Raw genomic sequence first — 15625 nt, 5'->3', positions numbered from 1 at the left:
TCCTGAATGACCTTTCAAACCCTCCCAGTTTATTATTTGCACTGTCAAAGCTCCACGTGCCACCGTCTGACCTCAGCTCTCATTTCCAAACCAGCGACCGTGCGACGGCCTCACAGACAAAGAGCCGGTAGGAGAGGGGCGAGACGGGGAAGTCAGACGAGTTGCCTTTGTTGTGATCACGAGTGTGTCTGGCATTATGTAAATAGTGCTTATCCGGTGTTAATTGCCTCTGCTGCTAGGATGAGCATATTAAACGTGAAGGAAACAATTTACCGCTTTCAAAGTCTCCCCAGGCCACCGTGAATAAGACCGGCCCTGCATTTGTAGGCATTGCTAGCACCATCTGCTACCTGTGTCATCTCATCTGCACTCTAAAACGTAATGGGAAATGGCTGATAATTAAAGGATAAATCTGGTTCATTACAACTTGGGTTTTATTTTTTTAGTTTTTACCATTATCTGTCTCTATAATAAGAACATTGTACGTCAAGTTGATTGCAGTGATCTGGGAATGTGGCGAACATCCAAGGAGATCAGCAAAATGACTACACAAAGTGTTCATTGTCAGCATCTACTGTATACAACATTTCCCTGTGCAGTAAGGGGTTATAACTGACATGTCACGTGCAACCACCTTCCGTTTCAAGTCAAAATAAAATAATATGATCAAAGCAGTAGTTATAGTAGACATTTTGACGAAGACAGCTTGGGAAATGCACCTATTTGCTGTCTTACTGAGAGTTAGACAATAAGATTGACACCACTGCTATCAGCAGCTGGTTAGCTTAGCTGGCCTAACTCTGTCTCCAAGATACGAAAAATCAGCCTACCAGCTCCACTAATTGACATGTTCTAAGTTTGAGTAATCTGTACTAAAGCCGAAGTGCAAATATTTCTTGGCTGGTTGCAGCGACTTCCTTGAGTTTTGTTGTCACCGTGAGGTTGGGAGAGACTGGCTGTAGCTTCACATTTAAAAGAAAAGATATGAGAGTGGTGTCTTCTCATTGAACTCGCAGCTTCCCAAAATGGCTTATTTACAACCTGTGCTGCATCCCTAGATATCAGCAATTACTTTGGTGCCGATGTTTTCATTGTTGATACATTATGGTCAAAACTAAAACTAAAAACCAAATTGTTGTAAACCAGAATGTTCCTTTAAAATCTAGGCAGGTCATCTTCTGTAAGTATTTTTCACAGGAAGACAGCAGAAATGGGGTACAGACAAAGTGAGGAAAGAGCGGTGGTTGCACTTTGGTATGATTGGTGTGTACTTTGTGTCTTTTTAGTGTAGAAAATACTCCTACTAGTCCCCTTCATTTATCGTACCTCCTTTCTGCCTCACTCCAGCACATTTAGGGCTTTTCCATGACAGTACCCACTTGATTTTCTTCAGTCAGCATATGGATGGCACCATTACTCCTTACAACATCTTTTCACGCCAGCCAGGCCATTTTGCTGATCTGCACAGTACATAGCATCATCCGACTACCCATCTCCTGCCCCCCCCCCCCCCCCCCCCCCCCCCCCCCCCCCCCCCAAACCAATTACCAGTTATCACCAAGGAGGAGGAGGCTGTTCATCCATTAGTTATTCATCCACCCAAGTGCCGCTTTTACTCTAATTCGATTTTCTCCCTCCATTTTACATTAAAACTCACTCCAAGATGGCAAGATCTTAGAAGTTAAGCACAGAGATTAACTGCACATCTCTAAATCTCTTTAACAAATATACTCTGCATGTACCATTAACCTTGAACAAGCTGATTAACCTAGCACTCAGTTTCCCTCACCAGTCCCAAATCGTATTTCGCAGAATTTCATAATCCAGCCAAAATAGGATAGCGCAATTATCTCGCATTCAAATGTAATCTGTTAATGATGAAGATGGAACGTCGTATTGATCTAATTTTTTTGGGAAAGTGATCCTAAGCAGAACAGGAGGATATCGCGGAAATTATTACACTGAGCATCTGACAAAAAGGGCAAAGCACAACATGAAATCTGATGAAATGTTTACCCAACAGCCTTTCGGCTGCAGCATTGTGAGCACCACTGGATGCTTGTGAGTCTTTGCCTTTCTGCCTGTCCTATCTGTGAGCACACTTCAATGTGTGTGTGTGTGTGTGTGTGTGTGTGTGTGTGTGTGTGTGTGTGTGTGTGTGTGTGTGTGTGTGTGTGTGTGTGTGTGTGTGTGTGTGTGTGGGGGCGTGTGCGTGTGTTATGGCCATGCTGTGAGTATCAGATGCTCTGGAGAAGCTGTTGCAGGTTTCGACAGCAGCTTTTAATTAGTGCAATAACAGTGACCTACAATCAGTGTTTGGCAAGTTACTTGAAAATGTTGATGAATTACATTATAAGGTAATGTGTTACTGCCCACAACACAGCAGACAAGGCCAAGTGCAAAGGAGGAAGTGGAGGCCGTGGTAGTAGAGCTTAGAGCTTTCTTCACTAACACTGCTACTCAACACTTTTGACTTTGAGTGTTTGGGAGAGTTCATCATAAGATCTCATCTCCCTTTGTCCAGTTGTCCTTGCGCTGAGCGATTGCGGAACGAGATTGGATAATAAAAGCGTGTAAAAAAAGGCGGACCATGAATTTTAGAGCGGCTAGAATGAGCTGATACACTTAGAACGGGTTGCGCAATAAAGGGAGTACTCCACACACGATTGGTGCTCAGAGAAGAAAATTGGCAGAATTCATCAAATGTTCTGCGGGCATAAAACCTCAGCAGCAGCAGCAGCAGCAGCAGCGTGTAGAGCCTTTAATGTGAAAAATAACCCAGGGGGCTGTGTGGAGTGTGTTTTATATGGTTGGAGGGGTTAAAGGAGGCCTGTACATTGGTTCATGTAAAGATGTTGAGGGATTGTCAGATTTCCCCAGTGGTTCTCTCTTTCTCTTTCTCCTCTTTCTCTTTCTCTCTTTCTCACTTTCTCTCTTTCTCTTTCTCTCTTTCTCACTGTCCCTCTCTCTCGTGTCATTGGAGCGTTGCTTGAGTTGCTCAGACAGTAGTAGCGCTGGCTGTCTGGGAGTGATTTATGCCGTCATAAGGGCTGTACTGTAGTGGACCTTAGCCCATATTTTATTCTGACACTTATTATTGAAATGAGACATTTGGGTGTAAAGAGGAACCCAAGCCGTTTTTTTTTTTCTCACAGAGAGGTAGTCATGCTCATATGAACACTCAGCCTTCCAGCATTTGGAATTACATCAGGGAGTGTTTAATTCCACGTCTCTACTGAATGCTCCCTTTCTCACTCGTGTACAGTATTTTTTATCTTTGAAAATGCAAATTGAGTTTCACCGGTTTAAAGATGGAATTGCAACACATTGATGTTGAGCTGCTGCTGTTCAGGTGCTGAGAGCTGCAGAAGAGGCAACAGTCAGGCAGCAGTGGTCTCAGCTCTATTGTTTCATAGACTCAGTTGAGAAAATCAACAAACAATAGAGTAGCAAAGTGAGAGCATTTTTTTTTTTTTTTTGACACTCAGGGTCCCGAAGTCAAGTTCATGTTCCGCATAGACAATGTGACATTAGTGGTAGTTGAAGGATTTCTGAGGCTTGTGTGGACATAAATTATCAGTACAAAAGATGAGCCTCTGCGTACCAAAATATCTGTTTTTTGATAAAAAGCCAAAGCTGCGGGCCTGTATACATAAACACTTAAGGAGAGAAGTCAGCTATGACTTCCTAGATGCGCTCTGGTGGCCGAGGGGTTTAGGGCATGAACCATGACCTGCAAAATCCTCAGTTCAAGTCCGCCCAGAGCCCTTTGTTGCGTAGTGCTCCCTACCTCTTCCTTCCCTTATTTGCTGCCGCCTCTCTTCTGTTGTCTCACAAATTGAGACATAAAATGCTCCCCAAAATAACTAAGACTTCAAAGGAGCATTTTAGTACAAATCCAATCAGAAATTCAAAATGTTGTGACTGCAGCTACTTTGTTCGGGAAATATGCTCATCTGTATGGATAATATGGATACCACTCACTTCTCTACGCTAATTATGATGATGTAGCAAACCGCCAAGTAGCTTAGCTTAGCAAAAAGACTGGAAGCAGGAGGAAGCCACTTGCCTGCTCTATCCCAAGGTATCAAAATCCGCACAAATTGGGGCTTTTCATTATCTTAGAGACTCGTGTGGTTCTCTGTTGAGAGTTACTGATGACACAATTGAGAGAAGAACTTTGAAATGGGTCATTCCAGAAGCGAAGAATACCACTGCCCCTTTCAACCTCCCAACTCTATTTGCCTGTGTGAGCAGGCGTGTCCACACTATGACTTGTCATGTCTCACCCAGAGTGGGTTGACCTATCCACATTTCATGAGTTCTATCATAATTCTATCAGCCTTCAGTTCAGTGGCAGCGGTCCCTCTTCTGTCTCCAAAGCACAGCTTTAGTGGCCGTGCTCTCTAACGCTGACAGGTTGCTTTCCCTCGAAAGATGAGGAGCGAGAACAGCCGTGTAATCGACGGCTGTAAGCGCTCCACTCCTGGGGCTGGATGACCTACATGTTACACTTTCTCCATCTGCCTGCATACACTTAACACCCCACAGGCTGCCACTCAAACCAGCAGGTGACGGCACACAGGAGATATAGACTGTGTAACGGAGGCGCACTGCATGTACAGATGTTAAGCACAACACCCAAGGTTACACACGCTGGTTAAATAGCCTCCGATGCTCTTTCTGAAAGCCATGTTTACTAGTCTGTGTAGCTGAAGCAGAAAGGATGACCTTCATTCAATTCAGCGTTTTTTCCAGGTAAACCACGATACGAGTGACGACGGACACGTTCTCCTTGTGCACAGCCTCAACTCTATAAAATTAAAAACAAAAACATTTCATTAAGATTCAAAGTGCCACATGCACGCCATAAAGCAATGTATGCAGTTAATTCGAAGGCATAAAAAAGCTAATGGACTATTAGAGTCTACTGCCTGGGGCTGCCGTTTCTCCTCGCAGAAGAAGTACATCAATCACTTCTATCAGTAATCCCCTGCAAGCTGCCGGCGGAGTCTGTGCCTCCTGCCATAGAAATGGTCCCTCGGCAGAAGCAGCATCAGATGTGGCTGAAGTTGACATCTTAACAGATAAACTGGCCCCACTTTACAACCACTGTCACTACATTCTGCCCTCGGTCTTTGGAGATATTGATGGAAGGCAGCAGTCGACGAGACAAAAGCACTGACAAAGGAGACGCCTGAGGAGTCCAGCTAGGCTGTTACGCGTTTGTTCTTTCTTGCTTGTCCTCATACCTGGAGGATGCTCAATAAGATGGGACACAGATGAGGGAACCTTCAGGATTGTGCTTTGCTGTAGGCGACTACAGGCTCATAGTTGTACCAACAGTGACTTTCTGGTGAAGTTTCCCAGTGAGTCTGTTTGTTGCGCTCAACAGCTCAGGAGAGCTTAAAGTGACGCGTGATATTTACTGAGGCGCAGACTTAATGCACTCGGCTGCGTCACAAGTGCACAATTTTTGGATGTCTCTGTCAATACGGGACTCCGCCACAGAGAAAATGAAAGAAAAGAAAGAGAGGTTTCATGCATTCGTTACACTCCACTAAGCTGGTTTACTTCATTTGTTGTGTGAAGGCTGGTGGTCGTCTCAGGGGCTTTCAGTGAAAACACATTTCTCTTCTGGCTACAGCTGCTGCAAAATCCATGTTCAAACAGCCAGCAGATGTGTCTTGGTCCAGCTACTCCATCCCAACGCCCCAAGTTCTATCCAACTTCACTTTTTCCTGATCATCACCTGGCCCAGTTGTACAGCAAATGATCCCTCGTGAATAATCACCTTTTTTTTTTTTGTTCCACACCAAGAAGATGATTCATGTTGACTCTGTGCTTACGGAGCAGTTTCGGCCTTGAAGCACTTGCAGAGCTGCATTTCACTTGATAAACGCAACAGCTGCTAAATAATTTGTTGCAAACAGATTTTGTTTACCAGCAAGTGTTTATGAATGAATATGTATTTGCATACGTTGCATCCACACTTGAAGAGGACGGTTCGTGCTAGTGTGACTACATCAACATATGTGTGATGAAACTTTTAAGAGGCTAAAGCTTGTACTGAGTGTTAGGGAGTGAATGTGGGAAGAAATGGTGTTTTAAATTTGATAAGATTAAAGATACTTGGGAAATAAGCCAATTGCAAAAATGATTCCCATTGAAATTCTGCTGTGTAGTCACCTTCGGTATCTTTAGGCATGCTAGCTGATGATGCACTTTGCAGAGCTGTCGCAAGACATCTCGAGGACTGTGCTGAAGACAGACCATCACTCTGAGAATATCTGAGAGTATCTAGGAAGCTGCAGCCAGGCCTATAGAAACCCTTCCCATCTGTCAGATAGGACTACAGATCCTACACAGCAAACGGAGGCAGTTTGTTTAGCTGGAAAGACATCAGCCAACGGGACACCGCAAGGATGGAAAAGTCCCTCATGCAGTAGTTAAGACTACTTTATATTCTTGGTGATTGGGGATTAATTGTTCCATCTGGCTCTTATGAAAACCATTCAAGAGAATAAAAAAAAAAAAAAACGACACTCCCTCTTCTTTTTCCTGACGTGTTTCCTCTTGTTTCACTATGGTCATGGAGTATGGCTAGCAAGCACTGAGGCTTGGTAGGAGGAGCCTGGACCGGACAGGGTGTACCAGAGGGAGAGCTGGGAAATTTGATCATTTTTTTTTTCGGGACTGTCATACGCCATAGGCTGCCTCATTTGTCTGCTCCAACTCCTTTGTTTCCACCAGGCTCCCTGTTCCAGGATTAGCCTGGAGCGAGACAAAAGCAGGAAAATAACACCGAGAGAGAGACAGAGTACTATAGGAACTATATAAGCAAATTATTATATTATAATTTATTCTTATAGTGCTCCATGTTTCTTTAATACAGTACTTAACTCTAATGTACATGCTGCTGTGCTTAATACCTGCTGACTGGGCTAAAAACTGAATGAAAGCAGGTTTGGAGTATAAGGGAACGAGGGATGAGGGAGGCTGCGCAACTGCACTTTTCCTCTAAATTGCCCAGCAGTTCCATTGGGGTGGTGTTGACCCACTTTATCTCCCACTCAGGTGATTAATGCAATATCGCTACAAACAAAGGTCACATCAGGATGCAGGGGAGCACAACAAGAGCTCAGGGATTTGTTTACGGCTACTGTTGGGGCTGAGAAGAACACGTTGTTTGTTGTTTTGTAGGACATAACTCCGTCTCCAAAGACACACGTTGAGAAGTGAAAGTAAAAAATAATCAAATAAAACACGCACACACATACATACATGTTTGAATATACAAATGACCCATTATTATTACCATTATTACATCATACATATTTTTTATGTCCTCAGTTAGCAGATAATGATTGAATTAGTTAGGAAGTCTGCTAAATAAAAAAAATGAATTCACTGCTCTCCACTGATTTTACTCATGAGGATCAGTTGACTTTGGAGTTGTATAATATCTTCTGTGTAATTTCTGTAGGGAGCCTTCTAAAGCTTGAAAGATTTTGAACATTCTTTGTTTTTCTTCAACTTCACAGAGGTGCAATGCCAAATTGCTGCAGTACCTCTTTAAGTTGGGACACCAGCTGTATAATGCAAAGATCCAGTTGAGAGTGTGTGTGTGTGTGTGTGTGTGTGTGTGTGTGTGTGTGTGTGTGTGTGTGTGTGTGTGTGTGTGTGTGTGTGTGTGTGTGTGTGTGTGTGTGTGTGTGTGTGTGTGTGTGTGTGTGAGAGAGAGAGAGAGAGAGACCCATATATCCATCCATTATCTGTCGGGGGGGGGGGGGGGGGCTGGAGCCGATCCCAGCTGACATAGGGCAAAGGCAGGGTACACCAACAGGTCGCCATCCTTATTTAGAGCTGTCACTCAGAGACAGACAGTCATTCACACTCACATTCACACCTACAGGTGATTTAGAGTCGACTATTTACCTAACCTGCATGTCTTTCGAGCAACAGAGACACATTTTGGTGTATATGTTGTCTTTGTTTTTCTTTTGTTCACATAATGAAGCGGTTCCTAAATTGGGGGTTGGGCATGATCAATAGAGAAGATAAGTATCAATGTTTGCCACAATTGTTTTTCTTGGCTTTTCTTCAGTGTTTAGTCTTTTTTAATACTGGGTGGTTTCATATTTTCTGTTTTTCAACAAACAACAGTCTGAGAGTGTTGTAAATGCTTACAGAGATATGCATCCTATAATGAGGGATACCAAATTGGTATAGACATGTTTTCAAGTAAAGCTGAAGCAAAAAGCTGATTGAAATTGATCAATATAAAAATAATTTTGACTTTTATAATCAATCAAATATAATCAATATATATATTAATATAATAATATAATATTTATTATAATATAATAAATAATAATAATAATAATATAATATAATATATTAATATATAATCAATATAATCAATCAAAGAATAAAAGGGGCTTATTGTCTGGTTCCAGCTTCTCAAATTGGAGGATTTGTTACTTTTCTTTGTCATACACGGTATAGTAAGCTGAATATTTGTAGGCTTTAGAGTTTTGGTTGGGCAAAATAAGACACTTGAAGATGAGATGTCACCCTGGAGTCTAGGAAATAATATCACTAATATTTTTTACAAAGATCAAATGGATTAATCAAAACTTAAGTACATAAATCTATGTAGAAAATAGTAAAATGCAGCCCTAGTCACAAACCAAAACAGATTGGAAGCACAGACAATACTTTATAACCACATACTGATCTGTTACTATAAGTCAAAGGAAATCTGTGCAAAGAAACAAGACAGACATTTATTATACAAGACAAAACATCTACGCTGAGCCTGGCTTTCTGCTAGCAGTTATGCTGTCAGGTTCTGTCAATACTTTATTGCTGCTTGAAACATGTCGAGTCATTTTTCAAAATCTACCGTGTCAAATTCAGTGAGATGTGTCATAGCACATGCACTCGTGAAGAGTAAGTGGTGGAACATCTAGGGTTGAAAATGAACGCTCTCTCTGTAGGAGTTCCCCCATAACTTCTCTATCGTTTCAGACACCAAATATACAAACTGAATTCAGGCCCGACCTTGTTGTATTTTTCCACGGCTTTTCTAGTTATCATTTAAAGTGATTTCAGTTTGCAGTGTGAGCAAAATGCCCCACTTTAAAACTGTATTTCAATACAAAAGCAAGTGTAATTATGCTCTCTACCTTCTTTTTTTCTTTTTGCTGTTATCTATATTATAATCTCTGGTTTCAGCGTTTGTACCAAAGCACACTCTCTAAGGTATTCTCCCATCATGGTTTCTCTTCCAGAGAAATTACTGGTGTTAAATGAAGCAATGATTTTCTTTATATGTGCCAGCTGTAGTGCAAATGGGTTTCAGCCTGCCAGAAAATCCAGTTCATTTTGTGAAGATGAGGTTGAAGATGGACAGAGTTAACTAGAAGCCATTTGGGCTTTGAACCAACATTCAGATACTATTGCATCAAACTATGCTTGTGTGTGTGAGTTTTCCAATGTTATATTTGTACAGATTTCATTTTTGATAATCATTTAAGAAGATATTCAGGAACAAACATACATTTCTTTCTAAATGCACTCACCCTGAACACAACTGTAGAGCTGCAGAAGCAATACGGCGAAACAGCCCTGAGCGCACAATGTTGTCTTCATACAGTTTGTTGCAAATTCTTTCAGAGACTATGGAGGTCTTTTGTTGGGATCTGATACTAAAGTTTTCCAGTAAAGGTTGAGGCTGGCAGAGGCTCCGATGCACAACATTAAATGATCAACAACACATTAAAATAAACAACCAAAAGTCATATATGATTATGTGCTAATAAAGGAGGCTGGGGAGGTACATTTCTGAAAGCAGGCAGTTGTGTAGTAGCGAGAATGTAGAACTCGGTGTTTCTGTATGCGGACTGAATGAGCACCAAATGTTTATACAGACTAACGGACACGGATGTATGTGGGGGTGTATGCCTGAGGCTCCGTTCTATCGAATTTTTACATCCATTTCTCCGACCTGCATCTTTTACTTGGTATAAAGAGCAGGAATAGGAGCAATATAAGCTCCATCTAGTCTTCCCTCTTGGATTTTTCATTGGCTTTTAGTTTAATGTCACTCAGCCAGAAAACTCTGGTTCTTTGGCTGCGCATACTGAGATTAGCTGAACCACATCGGCAACAACGGCTCTGCTTCCATAAAATGTTTCTATAGCAACAGTCAACAAAAAAGCACACAAAGTTTTCATTTCACAGACAAAATACACACACTATGTATAATATTTCCTTGTCCTCTAAAGGTGAATGGTAAGGAGTTGTCTAAGTCCAGCCATGAGGAGACTGTGGAGGCCTTTCGCGCTGCCAAGGACCCCGTCGTGGTGCAGGTCATCAGGCGGACCCCTAGCGGCCGCCCCCATGGCCCCCCTCAGGAAATCCATGTGGTGGATGTGTGCACTCAGACCGACATCACCTTTGAACACATCATGGCGCTGGCAAAGCTCCGGCCTTCGACCCCTCCTGTGCCTGACGTCTGTCCCTTCCTGCTCTCTGACAGGTACGTACAATCGGAAATGCATTTTGTTTTCATTTTATTCATCTACGTCAATCAGGGCTTCTCAACTTTTGTAACTTAAGGCGTCCCAAAAATTCTGACATACACCTTCCCAAATATATGAGGAAAAAACAAAGTATCATGATAAAAAAAAAAAGAAGAAAAAAATAAACTGGGCTGTTAATTTCTGTCATGCCACTGTCAGCTGTAATGACCAAAATAAATTACCCTCACCCATCACTGCCTTCCATTATGAATCCATATTTAATGTATTCAGTCATATTTCCTCACCACAGGCTTTGGAGCTTTTACTAGCACAGTGTTTTCTCCATTTTGTGGCACTGCATCCAAGGGAACATTAGTGAGCTAACAGCGGCAAAACACTTCTCTATCTCCCCGATGATGTTGCGATATATCGGGGATATCCAAACGTAACTTGTCATTGAAATTATGTTTAGTTTAACATATTTTATTTATGTGAATTCTTGAGCACATTTAGATACAAAAATAACTAGCTTTGTGTTTTGCCGACTAGATGGCGCTCCGAGGCTCACCCATGGGTGGTCAAATACATGTGAATCAGGATTGTGACTCAAAACAGGAATTATAGTTTGAAGGATATCAGTGATTTGATGTCATTTAGCTTATTCTTATTTAATTCAATACAATTACAAATTATTTCTGTTTAATGCCTCAAGAGTTTGTTGTTGTGTCCTTGTTATGACTTTGGCTGAGACTTGAGGTAATTAAGGGGGGAGGGGGGGGGGGGTAGTGAGACACGTTGAGCTATGAAGCAGAATTATCAGTGTTTGCAGGATTAGCATCACAAGTATGCAAGACGTCTGTAAAATATAAATTAATTATCTAACCATCTGTATAGTCTGACAAATATAGAGTTGTTTGATGAATGAGCCTCTCAATGTCCTTCAAGTCTTCTCACCAATAGGACGCACTAAATAAAAAGAAAGAGAAATAAAGGACAGGGCTAATTGCTCCCAATTAAACATTAACACAGAATGCATGTGTGTAGTGTGTGGGCCTTTTCGATGCTTAGCATTTATTTAAATGTATCACTAAGTATGATAAAGTTGAGAATATCATAAGCTATTCAGGTCCACTTAAATGTTGTCACTTATGACAACATTTGAAGCGAGCCTGAAGTGACTTTAATATTCAGTTTTATAATCTGGTTTCCCCAGTCACTATATAGAACATGCGGTTTAACTGTTCTACAATTTTCACCCTCTTTGTGATACTGTACTATTTTTACAGATGATGATCATGCAAAGAAACATAACTCAGCTGTGAAATGAATTATGTTTGTTTAATTGTATATGTCTATAAATATAGAAGAGATGAAAGGACATACTTGGATTGCTTTGTGTGCAAAGTGACTCAAAACAACAGTGTGTGTGTGTGTGTGTGTGTGTGTGTGTGTGTGTGTGTGTGTGTGTGTGTGTGTGTGTGTGTGTGTGTGTGTGTGTGTGTGTGTGTGTGTGTGTGGTATCACTAGAAGTCTAATCACATCTCATCTGGATGCTGGGAAGTACAATACCTCAAAGACATGTTTTTATTGTTTATGTGGGAGGAAGGCATAAAAATATGCACAAAAATGATCTTGAGAGTTTTAAGTATCAGCTAGAGGTTTTCCTGGAGAACAACAAAAGGAACAGGGTTCATTATTTCCTCTTCTGGCATTTTAGTTTATATTCTCTTCATCTCAAAGGAGGAGTAAACTGAGAACAAGAAAAGTTTAGCATAAAGGAATATCTGGGTTTCACCTCTTGGGAATGAAAAACTGAGACGGTGGCAATGCAGGAGCTTCATAGCACAGAACAGGGAAGTCAAGACGGTCTCGACAATCATAAACATCTTGAATTCTTTAAGTATCTGTTGCCATTTGTTATTGTAGACTTGCTTTGATTATTGCTGGCCTAGACGATCATTATAAAAAACATTTAAAAAAACGTGTTATTGTCAGTGTTACACGCTAGATTTGAAGTACCGTATACATGACCTGATCAAAATCATCGCCACACCTATATATCTCGCACAATATCACCATACAATCCCCCACGGGGCCTTCTTGCCATAATTGGAGCTGCTTGGCGTATCCATTTTGACTCATTGAGGGTTTACAAGGTGATTAAAGCAAATGGGCTAATAAAAAGCTAGGCAACACGTGCATCGTGTGCTCGCAGGCTACTCACAGCCCCGGGCCGAGCCCAAATGTAATCAATGTGTCCCATAAAACTCACATTTTCTTCTCCTCATCTGAGATCAGGTGCACAATCCAATATACAGCAGATTTCATCAATGTAACAAATGTTTGTCACTCCTATTTTTGAGGCTAGATTGTAAATTTGTAATTATATTCTTTGCACCTTCTGCCAAATGTTGTTATATGTGTAATATCGAAGCGTCACAGTATAAAGCAATCTGACGTTTACCAGTCTGCCTTTGTGACTGGAAGATTGTTTGAGACAAATTTACAGCGCCGGGTAATCTGAGAGTCAGACAGCCCCTGAACACATCACTCAACGTGTTCAACAGAGTCTCTTTCTGAAGTTTTTGTCCACCGTGATTATCTTGTGTGGCACTGAAGCTGCTCATCGTGTTAGGCCCTCACAATGCTGTCTTGTTCAGTGACTCAGGGAAGCATAATAGAATTACACTGTACATTGTGGGGGGTTTTGTCTGTCAATAGTAGGAAGCAAATTATGTGGATATGCTGTTATTAACAAGGGGCTGTATTTTTATCACACACACACACACACACTCCAGCGGCGCTGAAAGCCCTTGACAAATCCTTTATTCGTCCGATTCCAGCAAAGACAAAGGCGAAGGGAATTCTGTCACTTAGAGGTATTGAATGCATTTGAAAGTAACGCCCAACTCACCTCCTCTTTCTGCCTCTCTCCCCATCTGTCTTTCCCTCTTTTTCTCCCTCTGCCTGTCGTCAGCTGTCATTCTCTTCATACAATGGACCAGGATTACTATGAAGGGACGGGCTACCTCTCCCCTGTTCCAGCTGACGGAGAGAGGACAGAGGAGTTTGAGTATGAGGTAGGAATCACACTTCACACCACTGATTTCTAAAAACCTCACAGACTCATTGGCATGGCTTATATTGTCGGATACCAACGATGGAAAGAGAAATAGTGTTGCCATTATGTAGTTTGTACACCAGAAAGCACGGAAAAGTTTATATTTTGACTGTAAATGTAAGCCTAGTACACATCATCAATGAAAACAGCTACTGCTCTGTAGTGGCTTAAGGGTTCTGGGTTAAGGTTACAAAATGAGTAGTGGCCAATAATATTGTTATTGTTATGGATATTGGACTCAAAAGTCCAGTATCAGTAGGGCTTTACTGCTAACAAACAAGTTCAGTGATAAATTGATGAAATTTAGCACAGAATTGCACCCACGTGTACAAAAGCAAACACACATATGACCTCTCCAGTACGTGGACACACACACTCCCTTAACACTCCATATTTAATGATGCTTAGCAATTGGTGGAAGGTCCCAAACACTAATTGACTCCACAGGCAGATCCCAGGGGGACAGTAGTGGCAGATGATGAGGCACATTGCAGGCAGCTTGAAAAAGCCTTTGCTTCCGTCGGAAATGATGAGACGCCTCCATGTTTTTACTTTTTGTCGACAAGTCAAACAGAGAAAGTTGAAAACCTTCAAACAGCGACGTTGTTACCTGAGACTCACTAATTGTTTTCACAACTCTGTAAGGAAACAGCGAGTAACCATGAGCTTGATCAGATCCAATTAAAGGGAAGTGTGTATGGTAGGTGCTAGTAAGAAAAAATAAATATAGAAACACATTTCTCTGCTTCTGTATCTTTACCGGAGTGTAAGTAACAGGAGCAGTTGGGTAGGTGATGGTTCGAAGGCTGTTGATCTCTGACACATACAGATGGATACTGATGAGCAGACTCAAGTGTGACAGGAAGAGATAAACAGACTTTGTCTCCGCTCTCCAATATCCTTTATTTCCGAGTCATTGAGGTGCGAGCATATCGCCAGCGAGGGCCCCGGCTGGTCTGATGTATGATGATTGCTCACCCCTCCCTCATCAAATTTGCTTCATTTGAATTTGTTCTGAATGCTTCCACCCACTGAGCTTAAGCTGTTTCTTCACATCCTAAAGAGATTTGTGCACCCGCTTGAATCCCAGAGTCAAATCGGAACAAATATAATATATTAAAGCCTCTCTTTATGCCTCATTGCTATTAACAAATCCTATTATTTTGTGTATGCTTTGTGGCCTGCACCGTTCTTTTATTTCATGCTCTGTGAGTTAGATATCAAGCTAATGCGGCCCTACTTACTGTATGTCAACTGAAAACGCTGCGAGGGGGATGTAGGCGAAAGCTGAAAAGCCACTTTCAGAGTCGACGTGATCCCTCACTCCCCGCTGAAGGAGACGAAAGAGAATAAAGGAAAGACATTTCTTTAAATTACCTTTTGTTGAGTTGAAAACGCACAGTGGGTGAGAGCAGTTTGCCACCACATCACAGAGAAACCATCTAAATCTAGTTCACCTTTCTAAAACACCGGGACGTTGATGTTTCTGTTTAGGGTAATCAACATGTTAGAGTCGTGGAGTACGGTGGTTGATGAGGTGGAGATATGCCAGATGCCACCACAGAAAAACACATTCATACTCTACTGTATATTTTAAAGCTGTTTTGGCTCGTGATAACTCTTGTTTTTCCTGTACTTAATAGATTGACGGCCACAGGATACACCACATTCTGCTAGTTTTTATCCGATCAAAAGACTTAAGCCAGTCAGCCAGTGCAGGCAGCTGTTTCCAGCTAAACAGGTTTGATAGATCCTCTGGATGCCACCTGCAGAACACCAAAACGCAGACAGACAAAGTTAGCAACTAGCTGATGAAAAGTGGAGCATTTAGCAGTTAAAGAGGCAGATGTGTTGCTGTTTACAGCTTGTTGTGCTGCACCTACTTGGCAAAAAAGTGAATGCAGGTTTATGGAGCAGGGTTACTTGTGGTGTTCTATGGCTAGTGATTAAAATGTAACTGGAGTACAAGATTAGG

The 15625-nt window shown here is 41.7% G+C and overlaps 1 protein-coding gene across 1 annotated transcript in view; it reads left to right on the top strand.

The window, feature by feature from the left end:
- LOC137881667 (PDZ domain-containing RING finger protein 4-like) overlaps window positions 1–15625 on the top strand; it is a 48229-nt gene that overhangs the window by 19230 nt on the left and 13374 nt on the right. Inside the window, exons 2-3 of the mRNA XM_068723701.1 lie at window positions 10293–10546; window positions 13507–13609. Coding sequence (XP_068579802.1) covers window positions 10293–10546; window positions 13507–13609 — 357 coding nt within the window. The remainder of the gene's footprint in view (window positions 1–10292; window positions 10547–13506; window positions 13610–15625) is intronic.

Source organism: Cebidichthys violaceus, unplaced genomic scaffold (genome assembly GCF_023349555.1).
Source record: "Cebidichthys violaceus isolate CVI_PGR_0920_01 unplaced genomic scaffold, fCebVio1.0.p SCAF_3, whole genome shotgun sequence".
Classification (NCBI taxonomy): domain Eukaryota; kingdom Metazoa; phylum Chordata; class Actinopteri; order Perciformes; family Stichaeidae; genus Cebidichthys; species Cebidichthys violaceus.
The sequence above is the reverse complement of the archived record's forward strand: the minus strand, read 5'-3'. Positions and strand labels throughout refer to the sequence as shown.